The sequence below is a fragment of the Ciconia boyciana genome, chromosome 1 (genome assembly GCF_034638445.1).
Source record: "Ciconia boyciana chromosome 1, ASM3463844v1, whole genome shotgun sequence".
Classification (NCBI taxonomy): Eukaryota; Metazoa; Chordata; class Aves; order Ciconiiformes; family Ciconiidae; genus Ciconia; species Ciconia boyciana.
In genome coordinates, this window is record NC_132934.1 from 34,997,492 (window position 1) to 35,015,920 (window position 18,429).

At 35.6% G+C, this 18,429-nt stretch overlaps 1 protein-coding gene across 2 annotated transcripts in view; it reads left to right on the forward strand.

Annotated features, from left to right (window-relative positions):
- Positions 1-18,429, forward strand: part of ARID2 (AT-rich interaction domain 2) — a 110,616-nt gene that overhangs the window by 51,492 nt on the left and 40,695 nt on the right. For both annotated transcript variants that reach the window (XM_072862407.1, XM_072862416.1), the window contains exons 4-6: positions 10,727-10,860; positions 11,725-11,943; positions 14,714-14,781. In XM_072862407.1, coding sequence (XP_072718508.1) covers positions 10,727-10,860; positions 11,725-11,943; positions 14,714-14,781 — 421 coding nt within the window. The remainder of the gene's footprint in view (positions 1-10,726; positions 10,861-11,724; positions 11,944-14,713; positions 14,782-18,429) is intronic.

Genomic DNA, 18,429 nt, shown 5'->3' on the forward strand with positions numbered 1-18,429 from the left:
TGGGCAAGCCACACAGTGCTTAGTTATAGTTTCCTGCACGTGCCTACAGTGATTCCTAACATGCGGTACCATTTGTATTAGTGCATCTTTGCCATGCAGATACTCTTGTGTTCAGGCACTGTGGGCAGATCTAGGTGGTACTGTAGATTGTTTCTCAGAGAAACTTTGGGTTTTTTCTAGAATTTGCGAGCATGTTATGGAGATAGCAAAAAATCTTGAGGATTCCTATGGTTTGTTTGAAGAGCTAAACTCAGACTGCTGTGATGCTTGACAGACTTGATGAGCTGTCATCCTAGAGAGCAACAGAATGACTATAATATTAGCAAGATGAATACATCTGGGAATTGCCTTTGTTGAAAAGTTAATTCCCAGATACAGACTGGAGAATTAATACTATTAATAATGGTACAGCTCAGATATTCCTGGATGTGAAGCCCATCAGATCTAATGAAACAGCTGCTGAAGCAGTAAGAAGTGATGCTGGTTTTGAATTGTTTTTGGCAAGCAACGAGAATGCAGTGGGAGAGTTGGTCCTGGAAAATAAGTGTGGACTGCAGCTGTGCATCACACGTGGATTGAGTTTTAAATTAAATTTAAAATAAATGCAAACAAGCCTGTAAGTGAAGGGTCTTAATTTCAAAAGAACAGGAGTTAATACATTTTGGTTTTAGTTACAGCATAGTAGACCAGAATTTAGTTGCTCAACTGTCAAGACTTTGTCAACTGGGCCTGCTGCTTTTGCTGTGTGGAGCCTTTCCCATGCAGTACTCCTGCCAAAGTTGGCCACAGGATTTAAGAAGAGTTAGAGGAAAGTTAAAGGAATGTAGAAGGAGACCTAAATTTGCTTTCAGCTACTATTTCGGCTAACAAATCTTCATGGTGAATGAAACTTTTGCCTTTTATTTTAGGACTTCTTTCTCCCTCCTCCTTCCTTCTGTAACAACACAGAGTTCCTCTTAACTTAGAGATGGCCAGAGTATCTGTTTTCTTCTCCTGTTCTCAGTTATGCAGTGTATTTATCCAGAATCTGTTGGAGTTCCTGGTCATGCAGTTTTTTCAGAGGCTTGTGTTGTCATCCCCCAGCCACCTCAGTCTTTCGAAGTTGCACTCCAGCATATGCACTTTAGTTGGCTGGCATATGTCTTCTATTATTTTCCTTCTAAATTGGAGCATTATTAATAAGAAAGCATAAATAGTATCTTAATTTCTTTCCTCTTGGTGTTCCCATAGATATTAAGAATGTATTTTCAGTGACTGTAGAATGAATTTTTTTTTTTTTTCACTTAGAAGCATTGCATCTTTTTCTTGTTGTTGTGATGTCTAACAAAGTGAAACTTCCAGAATTGCTGATGCTCATGAATTTTACACTTCTTTTTCTAATGATAAATAATACATCTTGCCTTAACAAAGATTCAGAACTTCGTGAAGGCATGTATTTGGTTTTCTTCTGCTTGCAAAGGCTTCTTGGTAGGTTAAGAATTTTTTAACCAAATTTCAAGCAAACCACAAGTTGGACCATCTATCATGTAGTCTCCCATAACCTGTGTTACAAAATGTTGTTAACACATTTAAATTCCAGTGTATGCAATTGTAGTTTATATGTGGATCTATATAAAGGTCTTGGACTAAGTTTAATCTGCACAGGGCCTCCCAAGTTTGCTCGCAATTTGCCTAATGTGTGACAGAATGATATCAGGGTGGAGGCTGGAGTTGTGGAGTCCCTGACATGTTGCGTATGGTCAGATGGGGCTGCATGGGAACTGACTCTGGAACAGGCCGGCCCAGGCTGGAGGACAGTATTCTGTGGCCACGTAGTGGAGCACCAGGCCAGATGTTTGAAAAGCACAGCTGTTGAAGTTTCCTACTCATCTGGTAAGCTGGCCAAGTACAGTATTAAGAGTCTTGATTTGTCAGCCTGTCTTATTAGGTCATCACAATAAGCCAGAAATCAAACAAATACAGCTGAGAATCACGTGTGGAGTGTTTCACTGGGTGCATTAGGTGAGATACTCAGTTTCTGAGTTACACAATGTGAAGATGGAAAACACACAAACATTGTTTTGAAGGATTCAGCGGCAAGCATCAGTTCTGACAATAATTGGATGTAACTGTTGACTTGGAATTCATGGTGCCCTCAGGGTCAAGGAAAAAAAGCCCTGAAGAGATTGCTGATGACACTGGTGAAACACTCAGATACGAAATCAAGTTTGAGGCAGCTTGTTGGTGTATGCTCAAAGTTTTAGCAGAGCCTTGAAGCGGATTGTTGAGTTTGGCACTTCCAGGAACTAGTGAGGTTAACTCTTGGGACAGCTATTTTGTAAGCAGACATCTATGAGATGAGTAAATGAGTTAGACATTACTTGGGGCAGCTGCAGCAGCAGCTTTGTTAAGTTCTAAGCAGGAGTTTCATTCCAAAGTATGGTACCAGTCTCCACTGTGTGCACTAGCAGCAGGAGAGTCGAGCATAAGCGCTTTGGCCCTGCTGAGAAATAGCCTTCTCTGTGATTAAAATACTGCCTGCTATCAGGATTCATAAATGGATTAGATTTTCAAGTGACTGTAGCAGGCATAGATTCATGGTATAGGACTATAATGGATTGTCTGATAAAGATGTTATCTTTTTAAAAAGGTTGCTGCTTTTGACTGGCACCACAAGTTCATGAGTTGTTGCTTGTAAAGAAGTCAGATGTACAACTGGGTAAACCACACATGAGCGCAAGTACCAGTGTGCTGCATGTATTGTCGAGGAATGTTATTGGAAGCCTGAGAGGTATTTGGTTTTTTTAAGTTCAAAATCTTACAATAATAGGTAGCTTTTACTTTTTTTTTTTTCCCCTCTGTTGCCTCCAATATTTTTAGTTACTTTTACTGTTTTACCTAAGCATGGACCCCTGTTCTGAAAATTTTCTAGTTGGCGTAGCATTGCCACCATGGAATTCCTTAGCTCTTCAGGTCAGGGCAAGGGTTATGTGGAATTAGGGGCAAAGAGTGACAGTATGCAGTGATTCACAGGGTGACACGAACTGGAGCATGGAGTAGTGTGAAATCCTTATTACAGTAAGGATTTTGTCTCATGATTATGTAGGATGTTGTTGTTGATAGGATTGCAATTAGGGAGAGGGGGTGCAAGAGAATGAGCAGGAAGAGCGTGTCTGTCGTGCTTCATAATGGAAGGTGTTCAAGCTAACAGAATTGGTGCAAGTTCATGTTGTCAGTCTCCTGCTAATAATGCTGCCAAAAAGACAGTTCCAAGAAGGATCAGGTGGAGAGCTCTGGTAGGAATAGTACCTGCTTGTCCTTCAGCCAAATACAAAGATAAGGAATTGGTAGTTAGACTGTGATGGTTGATGCTGTCTTCACTGTTTTGCCAGGCAGTGGCTTAATATATATTTGGCAAATTTACGGTGTCCTGGTATAGGGACCCAAAATGTCCAAATAAGCCAGATGTTTTATACCAATACATAAAATAACTTGACAAATACTAAGGGTGTATGTGGTATACTCTAAATTTTCAATTGGAGACCGTTGTAATCTAAAAGTCTAGATGTTTTTTTTAATTCAAATTCTCCACTTTTGCGAGAAGCAGATTCAAAAGGTGCCAGAAATGTCCCCCACACTCTAGCTTGAGAGCTTGTGGTATACTCTAAGCCCATTCAGGGCTACTGTTGATAGTAAATTCTGCATGCCACTAGCTGTACCTGGTGTAGACTTCCTTTTATTAGTATTTTTTTCCCAAATATCTGAAAACAAGCCTGAAACTAACTTGACTGAATAAAAACCTGTGTTGTTATTGAAATAAGTATTTTTAATGGACAAAAATGTTAGCCATCTTCGTAGAATTTATTTGCTCATGCACCTGAATGAAACAAATTGACTTATTGAAGTTCTGTCACAGGAACAGAATGTGTAATATGTGAATTTGATTTTCAAAGGGATATTATCTTTTCATTTCCAACTCAAGGGATCCTTAAAGGAACCAAGTTTTCAGAAAGCATTGAAATCACTTGCCCTTCAAAAAGTAGCCAGCCTTCACATGTTTCTGGCTGCCCATGCATTTTCCTGTATTTCAGTACTTTGCATATGTAGTAGTTCTAGCTATTCACCGGGGGGGATGTGTGTGGTGGTGTTTTTTGGGCGTTTTGGGTGGGGGTGTTCGGGGGTTTTTTTTGTTTGTTTGGTAGGGTTTTTTTAAGTTAAGCCTCTCAGAATAGAGGTGTGATCCAAACTGAAAAGAGGGAGTGGCTGTAAATTGCCACTGGGTTTCATTGTATTTCAGTTTCTTGAATATTTTGGATCATGTGTGCACTGGGCTAACACCAGTTCAAGATGCTATGGTAACAGTGTGGGGCACCTTTCAATATATGTACAGAAGGTAGTTTTCCTCATTACTCCATTCTCACCAAAGCTTCAACATAGTACTTGGGTTTTCCTCAGATGTCTTTGAAACTTTTGTATCCCATATACATTACTTGTTTCATTAGTAGTTTCGTTCTGATCCTTCATTTAGTTAGTTTCTTTAGTTCTTTTTCATACATTAGCTGCATCTTTCTCTTTTCAGGGCCTAATTGTTCAGTTGGCATTGAAATTAAAAGAGAAGATTGGAAGGTTGAGACCTATATTGTTGATGTATACACCTGTGACTTTGCTAAATTAAGGAAGCATTCTGAATTCCTAAAAACCTTTTTCTGTGGTCAAAGTATGCATTTCTAGTCTATGGCTACAGGTCTAAGTTGTTTTGAAACATGAGATTAGCCTTTTGTAACTATCTGATTATAATTTATGAGCTTTTGCACAACTGTTTTTCAGTAATAGAAAAGCTCCATTTATTATTCTTAAATTTCTTGTATCTTTAGAGCAAGAGCTGTCTTTATGATAACTATTCTGCTGTTTGCATAGTAGCTGTATGCCAGACTGGTAAGATTAGAATTTAAGACTAGCAAAGCTCATTTACAAGCTAATTTACAAAGCTCCTTCTCTACACTAAAATTCCAGATCATGCATTCTCTCTGCAGGAAACAAAAGGAAGGTCTGGAGGATTGAGGTCTGTACAGCTGTCTGTAAACAGTTGGTACTTATGTAGCATAAAGGAATCATACTAAAGCAGTCTATTAAGGTCTGGTTGTTATGGTTGAAATTCAGTAATACAGTGCTGTTAAACTCAATGGATTCAGAAAGAGTGAAACGTCCTCCCTGTAAACTAGCAGTATCTTAAAAGGAGTAAGTGTATGTGTTAAAGGTGAGGAAGGTCTTCCTATTTGTCATGGATTTTTGGGGGGTTTTTTGGTGGTGTTTTTTTGTTTGTGGTTTTGGTTTTGTTTTTTTTTTAGCCATTGTAACTGATGCTTTGGGGTCGTTGGGGGCTTTTTTATTTTGTTTTGTTGTTTGTATTTTTTTTTTCCTCAGCAAACTTGATTAGTTTGGGGTGAAATAGGAGAAAGGGAGTGTTCTTTGAAGAGGTGGAACTTCAGTAAGTCGAATAACAATAAAAAGAGCTGGGAATTTAAGATAGTGAAGATGGTACTAGCTTTGGCATAGGGAAAAATCAGATCATCACTTAAGGTTGATTTGAATCCTGGTTTCCTATTAAATATTTAATAAGACATTTGTGAGAACTTTGTGAGAGTTGTCAACACTGAAAAAAATTACAACCATTTTAGTTTGCAAAGGTCTTTTATACGTAAAGTTTTTCTAACCCGCCAACATTTCTTGACCTAACTGAGTGGGAAACAATGTAATTGGTTTTGGAGAGGGAAGAAGGAAACTAGATTTTGAAATTTCAGGGTTTCTGTGTTCGGCAGAACTGTTTTAACACGTTTTAATAAAGTAGGTATTAACAGAGGAACACATCTAGGATATTCATATTGTTCAGCTCTGCTGGGACATGGCTTTAATAAAAAGCATAAGGTTCAGTATTTGTATTTTAAAGTATGGACCAACATGGATTATTTTATGATATAGAAGGTGGTTGTTTTTTTTTTTTTTTTTAAATGCTTAAATAGTTATTCATTCTTGGTAGAATGGACAAGTCCAGAAAAAGATGGTAGTAAATTTGCAAACTGTATTTTGAGTACTGTATGTGTTTCTGTATAGGGATTTTTAATTCATCTTATTAAATATTCTCATGAAATCTTATATTCAGTAATGAAAGTGTTTTATGCTAAGCTTAAGCTTTGACTCAAACCAACAAATATGAGGAAATTAGATCTAGCCACAGCACTTCTGAAGTCCCTTTAGACAAGCTAAGGCAGTGTCGCTTCTGCCAGTGTAGAAATGGCACATGCGCATCATCTTCTTGCCATCCTCAGCTGTGTACACCTGCTGTTTCCCCTGCATCAGCTCTAGTATTCATCTGACCTCTATTGAGTTTGAAAAATCAGTGGAAAGCCAACCTAGAATCCTCTTCGTTTGCTAAATGAGCTCTCTGAAGAGTGAGAGACTTGGATGGTCAGAAGGAGGGAAGGTCAAGCTGTCTCTGAGCTACTCTTTTAGATCTTGATCATAAGCACACATTTATATAGTCTCTGTTTAAATTGATTGGACTTATTAATAGATTTGATTAATCTGATTCAGGACTTTGTGAAGGTAGTAGCTTTTCCTCGACATGTCTTTTCCTCAATTTCAATAGCTTTTGATGATCTCATAGGTGTACAAAGCAAAGCATATGTTTGTGTATGTGTAGGAAAGATCAGTTCTAGATTTTTAGGTTTCCTTTTCACTTGGTATCAGAAGTTAGACTAGTTTTATGAAGTCATCTTATCAGCATTGGTCACTCAATTACAGTACAAACTCATTTATTCAAACCATGGTGACAGCAGTGATGACAGACTGATTTACTGAACTGTTTGAAAGACAATTAGCAAATGCTGGTAGCAGAAGGTAGTCTAGACTTTTGCAGTGAGCAGCATTTAACTGAAAGTATTTTAATTGTTCCCATGGTTCAATTTGGACCAGGGTAAATTGGAAATATTCATAGAATCATAGAATACCAGGTTGGAAGGGACCTCAAGGATTGTCTGGTCCAACCTTTCTTGGCAAAAGTATGGTCTAGACAAGATGGCCCAGCACCCTATCCAGCTGAACCTTAAAAGTGTCCAGTGTTGGGGAATCCACCACTTCTCTGGGGTGATTATTCCAATGGCTGATTGTTCTCATGGTCAAAAATTTTCCTCTTGTGTCCAGTTGGAATCTCCCCAGGAGTAACTTGTGCCCATTACCCCTTGTCTTTTCCGTGTGACTCCTTGTAAAAAGGGAGTCTCCATCTTCTTTACAGCCATCCTTTAAATACCGAAACATGGTGATAAGGTCTCCCCTAAGCCTTCTTTTCTCAAGGCTGAACAAACACAGTTCTCAGTCTTTCCTCATATGGCAGGCTTCCCAGTCCTTTAATCATCTTTGTGGCCCTTCTCTGGACCCTCTCCAGCCTGTCCACATCTTTTCTGTATAGAGAGGACCAAAACTGAACACAGTATTCCAGGTGTGGCCTGACAAACGCTGAGTAGAATGGATAATGACTTCTTTATCTCTTATGGTGATGCCCTTGTTGATGCAACCCAGCATCCTGTTGGCTTTCTTTACCACAGCAGCACACCATTCACTCGTATTGAGTTTGTTGTCCCCCAGGACCCCCAGGTCTCTTTCCACAGAGCTGCTCTCCAGCCGGGTAGATCCCAGCCTGTGCGGCACTCCTGGATTATGTTTTCCCAAGTGCAAGACTTTACACTTGTCCTTGTTGAATTTCATAAGGTTCTTGTTAGCCCACTCTTCCAGCCTATCCAGGTCTTCCTGCAGGGTGCCTCTCCCTTCCAAAGTGTCCACTTCCCCACTCAGTTTGGTATCATCAGCAAACTTATCAGGGTACACTGATGTGGTCCTATGTACTATTGGACATATAGTTCAGAATCCTGCACAACTGTGTTCTTTCTCAGGATTTTAGAAGCCACTAAGTTTATCTTAAAATACCAATCAGTAATGTGTACAGGTGGGCATTTAGCCTGTCAATACATAAGCCACTGGTATTTTCTCAGTTCATAGTCAATACAATATTTTCTGGGTTCAGAATGGTCAGAATAGGGAAGGGATGCTGGTCAGTATGTAGGTGCACATAGTTCAAAACAATGAGCCTTAAATAAATGCTTCGTCATTGGAAGAATAAAATATTTTCTAGATGATTTAAAATCATGGATTTCTAACTTTCACAATTGGAGATGAGTATTTTATTCCAGTAAATGTTTTTGTAGCTGTGTTAGGATATCAACACAGTTATTTTGAGAAACTATTAGAGATAGGCATGGAGTCATGGGACACATAAGATTGTGTTGTGCATTATTCGCCAGGCATTCGATTTCTGACTATACACTTGAATGTTTGGCTATGCTACTATAGCTTCATGCTTTTTAAAATATTTTTGTCAGTTATATTCCACAGTGTGTGTATTTTTCTCTTTGCTACTTTTAAATTGCTTAAATCCATACTACATGTAATATTAATCTCCTACGCAGAGCTTGAGCATGGCTCTGAATTGAGCTCTAACATGTTCTCCTCTGTGTGTGTGTGTGTGTATACACACACATATATATTATATATATATAACACCCTACTCGTGTTAATTGTTGGGGTTTTTTTAAGTTATCCTAAAACATTTAAGAAGTTATTGAATAAATGATAATATGGAAAATGGAGATTGTCACATCTTATCTTTTTGTGTATGTGATTGCCATATTCAGTGTTCAGTGATGTAATGTTCATTTATAGGGTGCTTAACAATTCGTTGATAGTGGAAGGAAATTAATTTTTTTTTAAATAAAGCTTGAGTAGTAGCAGATAATAAAGCAGAATAAAGCTATGGTACTAACTCCCTGATAAAATGCAATAAGGAAATAAAATAATAAAACAGTTATGTAATTACTTAGGTCAGGCTCTTTAAATGACCATTATAATGCAAAAAATATCAGTTCTTTAGAAGAGAGCTGCACTATTTCTTCCTCCCCCCCGCCCCGGAGTAGTGTCTTTGATGCTCATATGCTGAGAATCACCTTTTGCCATATAGAAGCTATGGATTGTATTTGGTTTTAATCTTTGGATATAAGATGTAAGGGAAAGTAAAGTAGTAGGATAAAAGGATAAGGAAAACATAGTGGAAGAGAAGAATTAGGATTTAGATTTAAAAACCTGTGGGTGGGAGAGTGTTGAGTTACGAGTTTTAAAAAGTTATAAACAACTTAATTTTATAGGATTTTACTTTTTTGCAGATTTTAAATTGGGACCTAATTAGCATAAATGAGGATTTTTAGTTTAAAGATTAAAACCCAACCATATTTAAATGTAATTTTTAGTCCCTAAAAGCAAATGATAGTGCAGGGAAGAATTTTGCTGTCTCCTTAACTCACTCAAGAGTCTATGTAATAAGGATGGTGCTATAGCAGTGGTTCACATACCAAGAACATACATAGTACTTTGGATGTCCTGAACATTAGTCAGACACAAGTCACAGTTGCATGTGATACAGTGCACCATGATATGCCTTAATAACTCTGAAATTTTTTCCTTCCTTCTGGAAGGTACCAATTTCCTCACAAAAAATGTATTTGCCAATATTTTAAAGTTATGGTTATGTCACTGATATCTCACTTCATGAAATAATTACTGATTTAATGCATCTGAAATATTCCCCAGAGGTCAATGGGAATACTGTTGTCTTTAAGTCTTTCTGATTCACAATGAGTTAATGACTTCAGTGTCTACTGACAAAGATTATACCAAAAGCTTGTTTTTTCCTAATATATTAAATATTTTCAGCATATACAAAGAGGAAGATAAATGTTTTAAATTATTTCCTCATTATGTAATATTTTTATTATGATTTAATTGACTTGATATTGTCAGTTTTCAGCACAATGAAAGTTTGTAAGTTTAGGCAACTTTGTGATCTTGGAATAATTTCATGAAGGGTTTTCAGCTATGTATCAGCATGAAGTTAAGGCTACAGTGGGCCTTTTAAGTTGACTTCATATATTGGAGTGTAAAAAGTTCTGAAAGTTACAGATTTAATGCTAAATTAACTGTTAATTGAGATAATTAATTCACCAAGATGATTGACTGTTTACTTTTGTTATATGTAAATTCTGTGCTTGCAGTCCATTCTGTGTACAATATATCAGCATTTTTTTTCTTAAGGGGTTCGAAGGGATTTCCAGTAGTCATTAGCTGCAGCCATCATTTGGAACTTCTGATCCTGAATTGGTACCTTCAGTATCCCTGGGTTCTCTTACTCTTGTAAAATTGCTAGGACTTGGTATATTGTTTCTCTTTAAGACAGATTAAAAGAAATAAGTGTTTTTCTGGACTTCACCTCAGTATATGTATTGGTAATCTGCACAGAGTAATTTTTATGTTGCTTCCACTTGCGGGGTTATCTTCGGTAACAGAAGCTGATTTGGGAAAAATGGACTAGTCACAAGAGGGCTCAACGGGTTGCAATTTAGCTAGGGATTGTTGTTGAGAAATGTAAAGAAATTTAATATCTAAATCCATAGTTCCACATAACTGCATTTTCTGTATCACCTATTGTCAGTCTGACTCATGTTTTATGTTTTATACCACTTTGACTATTGTTTCCAGTAAATCCCCATGCTTGTACAGTTTGTTTCCTTTGGCAGTTCAGCTCTTGGGGGATGAAGGATGTAGTTGTACTATATATATTCAAAAACTTTGCCTTTTTTTATTCCAGTTATCTAGAAAAGTATGAAAAAGTCCATCATTTTGGGGAGGAGGATGATGAGGTACAACCAGGCAATCCAAAGCCACAACTTCCTATTGGTGCAATTCCAACTTCCTATAACTACCAGCAGCACAGTGTGTCAGGTAAATTTTTGAGGAAAAGTGCTATTTTTTTCCATATATATATATATATATTCCATATGTTCCATATATATATATGTTTGGACAGGCTAAAGAAGTAGTGTGTAGCTAAATTTACAATATTATTAAAACCATCAAATCTGTGGGTCACTCAAATTATTAATTTAATACACTGAAAAACCTTTCCACTGTGAACCAAAACAAAATAAATACGAAAATCCGTAAGTTATTTCCCTTCTTTACAAATGTTTCTCTTTCTAATTAGTAAGGCTAAATAGTTACTTGTCTTGAAACAATGTACCTTGAAAATTCGCAGATTGTGTTTCTGTCACATCAGCCATTTCTCTACAGAGCCAAATACCTGAACTGACCATATGATTAATTAATCTTTAAAAGCCAAGAGATAAAACACATGTGTAAGGAGCCAGAATCACCACCATTGTAATTTAGAGACCAAAGTATCAATCTTGAACCAATAAACAAATTGTAAGCTGGGGGACTCCGTGGAGTGGATGTGTAATTTGTGTAGAAAGTTACTCCAAATTATATTACAATTCTGCTTTAATTAAAGTTTGCGTTTTCAAAGCTTTTCTTTGGGAGAACATACTACAGTATTCCATTCTGGAGATGATGAAGGAATTAATATTAACTAGAAAGGTACACAGCTAAGTAGAGTATGTTCAGCATTTTAGATAAAGAAAAATGGAAAAAATAAATTGAACACTGTAAAAACTTTTAAAAACCCACATTACCTTATTAATAAACTTTTTTGAAAAAATACTTATCATTCATAATATTGCATAATGTATCATCTGAATATTAATTAGTTCAGCTGTGAAAACGTTTTAATTTTTTTTTCTTGTTTAGATTACCTTCGTCAAAGCTATGGGCTGTCTATGGACTTTAACTCACCAAATGACTATAATAAATTGGTGCTTTCACTGTTATCTGGACTCCCAAATGAAGTGGACTTTGCAATTAATGTATGTACTCTTCTTTCAAATGAAAGCAAGCATGTTATGCAGCTTGAAAAGGACCCTAAAATCATCACTTTACTGCTTGCAAATGCTGGGGTGTTTGATGACAGTAAGTATATAATATTTTTGCAACAGAAAGAGTCAATACCTGTTGTAGCATCTTTCACAACCCTTGATAATCAAAATGTTTATAACTTATTGCACTGTAATGTACTTATCCCTAGTTTTTCTTTTTACCTTGTCCACAGTTACAGTTTTTATCAGACATTACAAATACCTTTTAAGTTAGGTAATTTAAAACAGTGTTATTTAACAGTTTAGTGAAAAGTAAGAATTAGTTTTTCAGTGATAGAGTTTAATTGTTCAAGATGCTCAAATTTACAACATTGGATTTCCGTCTGCTTGACTACTTTCTTCTGAATTTGTAGGACCATGCTGAGTTTTCATAATTCTTTTCTAGTAGCAGTCACAAATTTTAAAAATTAAAAAAGGACAGTCTGAAAACAATGACCCAGTAAGATTTTTATCCTGATAATTCACTACATGTTCAACCGTAGTGAAATTCAGAATACAAAACTCAAGGGATAAAAACCTTGATCTGAGTTTCAGAATTACTTGATGTGTTAGCACATAAATTTTAAAAGAGAGACTATTCCATCAAAATACTTCAGTATGTGAAATAAATTATTCTGTTTGACTTGTTCATTGTGACCTCCATGCCAAGTTCTTCCTTGTTAATTGCTTGTTTGCCTTTCTGTCAAGGAGAAGGGGGGAAAAAAGTTAACCCAAACCATCCTAATATCATAACAGCATAACTCCTGTCTTGTGGTGGCGAGGAGGAAGTATTTACTGGTCTTATGTACTGATTTTTTTTTTAAATACTGAATTTCAGAAATTACCACCGTAAGAAATTGCTCAGATGAGCTTTTTCAGCTAAGTGTATTTAAGTCTGCTAGTACAGATGATCATATCTGTTTGAGTATAAATCTGCTTTGCATGTATAAGCACAAACATAGTATGGTATGTCAGAGAGTCTGTTTTAAAATTCTGGGGAAGAATCAGTGTTAGACATTGTATGCTTTTTGGTTTGTTTGTGGTTTTTTTTTTTTTAATCATTAGTATTTTTACATAATGATTTGTAGCTTCCCCCTCCTCCCCCCAATATTGCATTAGCGTTCTCCAGCTTCTCTCTTACGGTTTTGATTTTTACCCATGCCCTTCAGATATGGTTAGATCTCAGTCATTTAGTGTCTGCATCTAGCTCAGTCACAAGAACTTTCAAAGAAAAATATTTGAAAGGAAGCTAAAGTGAAATTTAGTCCTGCATTTTAGTGATTCCAGGAGGCTTACTCTCTAGATTTTTGAGTGTGCCATCACTCCCCTATTCTTTTGATGGAACTTCTATGGACTTAGGAATTTATAAATAATTTAATCAAGTTTTTATTGCTATTTCATTATTTTTTTGGATGTTGCAAAAGTAGACAGTGTTTTCTCAAGTTCTTAACTTGGACTTCGAGCACAGGCTTGTTCTGTAGCTGGTCTGTATTAGTATTTCTTATATTGAAAAATATTTGAGGTAAAGCCAAGAGGAATGACAAGCATGTAATGGGCTTGCTCTTTTAATTCCCTGGGGAAAATTTTTTTTTTATCTTACCTCATTACATCTTCTGGATAAATCCAGGGAGTGTCCTAGCAGAATTAGGAGGACTAATTGGGACAAATTGGGGAAAGAAAGGGGGAGTGTGTTTACTTATTTTTGAAGCATGAAGCTTTGATTTGAAATTCTTACATGCTTTTATATTATAAATAATGAAGGTAAATCTGTCAAGTTTGGTGATTAAATGAAATCTGTAATTAGCAAATTCAGGTAGTATGAAAATACTGTCACGATAATTTCAGGTGTGAATAAATGATAGCTGATTAACACTTTAATATGGGTTTTAGATTTGGCTTGTCTATAATTAAGGTTTTATCATTGTTAGTATTTATAATGCACTGCTTCTAGGTAACAAGAAAAATATGTCTTCAGCTTCCCCTACCCCCAAGGTTTGAGATGACAATTATATTGCATGTGATGGGGCAGACCCAGGGGTTTGCGGGGCTGGGGAGGGAGGGGGGGATATAGTATCTTCAGTCTGGAGTGCTGCATAAGCCTTGGTTTGGATTCTCTGAGCGGAAAGCTGATGTGGTCTTGAAATTGGGATTTGTAGCCTTTTGTTCAAAACAATAAAACATTATGAACCAAAATGTTTAAGTGCAACTTAAATGCGTCACTAGTTCATAACAGAACTATTGCAAGACAGAGTTTATTTTTGGATTGACTGAGTCTTTGAGTCAGACTGAGTCTTTGATGCTTTCAAGCAGTGATGATTATAAAATTTGTGGTAGTGGCTCCACCAAACACCCAAGAACATCCATTAGGCTTCCTGGTTAAATATTGACTTTCAGTTGAGTACTGTCAAAATCTCACTGCTACTATTATGTTTTTTAGAAAACATTAGGTGGCATTTGTTTAATCACTCAAGTAGTGTTTACAGCTTATACTGTGCACATGGAAAACAGTTGTTGATGTGAGGCTGAAAATTGAGCAGTCATCTTGACTCCTGGAAGAGGGCTATGGAGAAGTTGTTTTTTAAAGGGTTCACAAACTAGTCTATTCTTTATGGACTACTTATTCTCAATTTAAACTGTAAAACTGCAGTACCAGTTAATTAAATGACTATAGAAATTTGAGTTGGTTTAGTACAGGACTTTTTTAAATGAAAAGGAAACACTGGAAGGGTCTGTAGTGTGGTTGAATACTTAGTTTATGGATTAGTAAAAAGTCAAACAAATGTTCATTTTTTTATTTTACTAAATTCTGCTTTTTATGCTTAAAGCTTTAGGATCATTTTCTGCTGTGTTTGGAGAAGAATGGAAGGAGAAAACGGATAGAGATTTTGTTAAGGTAATTTAAAAATTAATTTAATAATTTTAAACTTCATATGGCAGGTATAAAATTGTTTAAAAAGATAGAAAATTATAAGATATACTAGCATCTGTCTTGAATTACTCTCAACTTTATTCCTTTGATTTAAATATAATAGGACACTAAATCACAGTTGTCATAAAATGTTTGGATAAGCAGAAAGGAATGTATTAAGAAAAAATAGGTGTAAGCAAATTAATAAAGAGGTTCTATGTTTCTTTTTATAAGAAAGCTAATATGTGTGAGGAAAAGGAAAGCTGTCCAACATATTTAGCAAGAGAAAAAAATGCTGTTTGTTTTTTTTTTTAAAACTGCCATGATCAGTAAAGAAACATTCTGGATTATGAAAATTAAGTCCATAACATAAGAAGCATAGGACAAATTTAAGTAAGTTAGCAATGTTGCAAGTTTGTTTCACTTACACTATTTTTGCACAAGGCTTTTTTATCTTTCCACTAGAGGGCATGATCTACTGTACAAGTAATGAAGTAAAAATACAACTAAAGTTTCTTTGTATAAATGCCTCCTCTTTCTTCTAGGTGAGCATTTTGAGGTGAATGAGAGCATGAAATACATTATAGCTGAAAGAGGTTTGACATTGCAGCATATTTGCTATGATATACAGTTTCCTTAAATTGAATTTCAGGTGATGATTTATGTGGCTAAAATAGAAGAAAGCTACATTAAAATATATTTTGATAACTTCTGCTTTTAAAAACGTGAAGAGAGAAGCTGCTGAGTTCCTTATGAACTCATAGCCAGGTTTCTGCTCAGTTTCTTGATTGTCTCATATACTGAAATGTCTTACCAGTATTATAAAGAAACTAGTATTATAGTATTATTTGTTAGGAGCTTTTTCCATTTGTCTTTTGTTTTATTTTTGTGTAACTCAATTTTGGTGCAAGTTGGACCATAGTACTGTTAGTTAAATGATAAGTATTGCTGAAATATCAGTGAATAGATTCCCTAACCAAAATTTGCTAGGTAAAGTCAAGAACAAAAAAGGTAAGCTCTCCTATTTGTTAGTATATGAACTTGAAAATGTGGTTCAAATGTGCTGAAGGTAAGCGGGGGGAGCTTCATAATCTTTGTTTCCTTTTCCCATTGAAAAATATGTCCAGAAGTACTACAGGTTGTGTTTTGGGTTTTTGGGGTTTTTTTTGTTTGTTTTTGTTTTTTATTTTTAAAGCACTTAGCACTTCTGTGTTGACTTCACCCTAAACTGTCGAAGACTGCTGCTGATCTAGAGCAGCAACAAGCGCCACATCTAGATCTGTAAACATTTTAAATTACACAGAATTCTAATTTATTATATGTTCATTAATTATATAAACTTAAGTAATTGTGATAGATAAGGACAGATGGTTCTGATAAATGTTTTTAACGAAGTGTTAAGTAAAACCACTGTAACTGCAATAAGGTTTACTAATAAGAAACTTGGATGCTCTCCAAGATCTATTTTTGAACATTACAACATGTATAGTACCACTCTGTAGTGAAATACTGCTGAAAGCATGTCAGAAACTAACACCAGATCTAAAAATATATCTAATGCCAAGAATCTAGATTTTTCAGAACATCTTACCTCAAGCATTTGTTTGACCCTACTGCTGGCAGTAATTTATTTTGTATTGCAGCTGTGGCTGTGTCAAAAGAGAAATCAGGGGAAGCATTATGGGAGCTTCATGACATAGGAGGGAGATATTTGGTTGGCAGAGAAGACATTGTGTATCTGTTTTTTTAAATTTGCTTTTGCAGCTTTAAGATTAATAGAATGGCTATTGAATGTGCATTCTTCCTTTCACTGTTCATATTATCTTTTTAAAAATTCTTCTTTATTTGTTTGGTTTCTGGGTTTTTTTTGCTGCCAGTTGTTTGTGTCTTGATTTTGTAAGGTTATCATTCCAGTTTGTTTCTCTGCTATAATGACAGCAGATTAGAAATTTGTGTAAAGATTAAAATGGAAAAGAGTTTTTTAAGTGGGAGAGGAAAAACGCAGAATTATGAATTAAAGTATAGTGATGGCATGAACACACAAATGGTAGAGATTCATAGAAAGTAGGGTGGGGAAGGCAATTTCTTAAACACGTGAATTTTAGACTAATAGGAATTGAATTGATAGAAATTCTGTTGAGTTTGTAAACATTATCCTCAGACTGTAGTGGATTTTTCATGTGTTGGAGTTTTGGGGTTGGGGGGGGTGGGGGTGGCTGAGAAATATCAGAAATCTTGAAGCTGTTCTGAAAATCATTCTCAGGGTTAAATTCAGGATTCGTAGAGAAATCATAGAGAAATCAAACTTGGATTCTTGGCAATTCAATGTCAGTTTAAGTGTTGGTATGTCAGTTTTATGGGGGAAAAAAAATAGAACTCCTAGTCTTTGTTACCTGAAAATGGCTTTTCAGATGTAATGAAACAAATAGAAATTATCTATGAGATATGTTCAGAATATTTGACATTTCATCTATATAGCTACTCTTACTAACTTTTTTCTAAGCTGCTTCTCCTGGTTATTAAAATATATGAACATGAACTTGGAACTTTGGATTTTATAGAGGCATTTAGTTTCTGTGTTTCAATGTCTTTATACAGACATTGGGGGTAACTTTAGAATTACGTATTTATACTAAAATGTTTTGTGGAAGTTTTAAATGTTTGCTTAAAATAAGCTTGATTTAATTTTTAGTCTCTTAATTGTATTAGTATTTTTAAATTAGTTTTCAATAAAGAAAAATGGCCATATGTTTTTCTTCATCATTTTTTCTCTTCATTTACTATATCTTTGCACACTAGGAGTGGTACAGCATCACCGTTAGTATTTCTCCCACTCTTAAATATCTACGCAATAACTGTTGGTTGTTTGGTATTCAGTCAGCTCCTGAGTTCTATATTAATTTCTCATAAAGAATTTCTCAATTGTTTCAGCACCAATACTTTGATTTCTATATTCTGCTGTTCTCTAATTTTGACTTAAAATCATTCTACTTTATGTATGCAGTATCATGATTTTTTCAGAACGGTCTACTAGTTCGGTAATGTGACATTCATGAGCAGAGGAGCTTGTCTATTTAGTTGTCCTCCAGCATCACTGCTGTTCCAGTTGAAGGTGAAGATGGAAAACAACGTGTTTCTTTATATTAAACTTTGAGAGAATCAATTACCTTTTTCTTTCCCTCCCCCCCCAACCCTTACTGCATTATAAAAAACTGTTTGGAAAATTTGTATTTTCCATTACCTTATCTGCAGCACTACGTATTTTCTTACTTTCTACAGTGATTCCCTCTGAATTGAATCAAAAGTCTTTGTTAGTCAGTGAATCTGTTCCATTAATTGTCAGAATTTGAATATCACTTTAGTTGAACCTGCTGTTATCCATTACAGCTATGTTAATTGGTTGCTTTCTCTTGATTTTTCCTGGTGCTGTCAATAAGCTTAAATCTCTAGTTAGTTGGAATTGACTGCATGTCCTTACTTAAGGATTGGAACAACTGGCATTTAGACAGTGATCTTATATCTCTTCCTTGTTTTGTCATCCCCATCCCCAAGCTCTGATGACATCCTGTTTAGGTGTTCTCTGATCTACTCCAGAAGCTCTCCTATTTTTAACTGTTTCATTTCTCTTTTAAT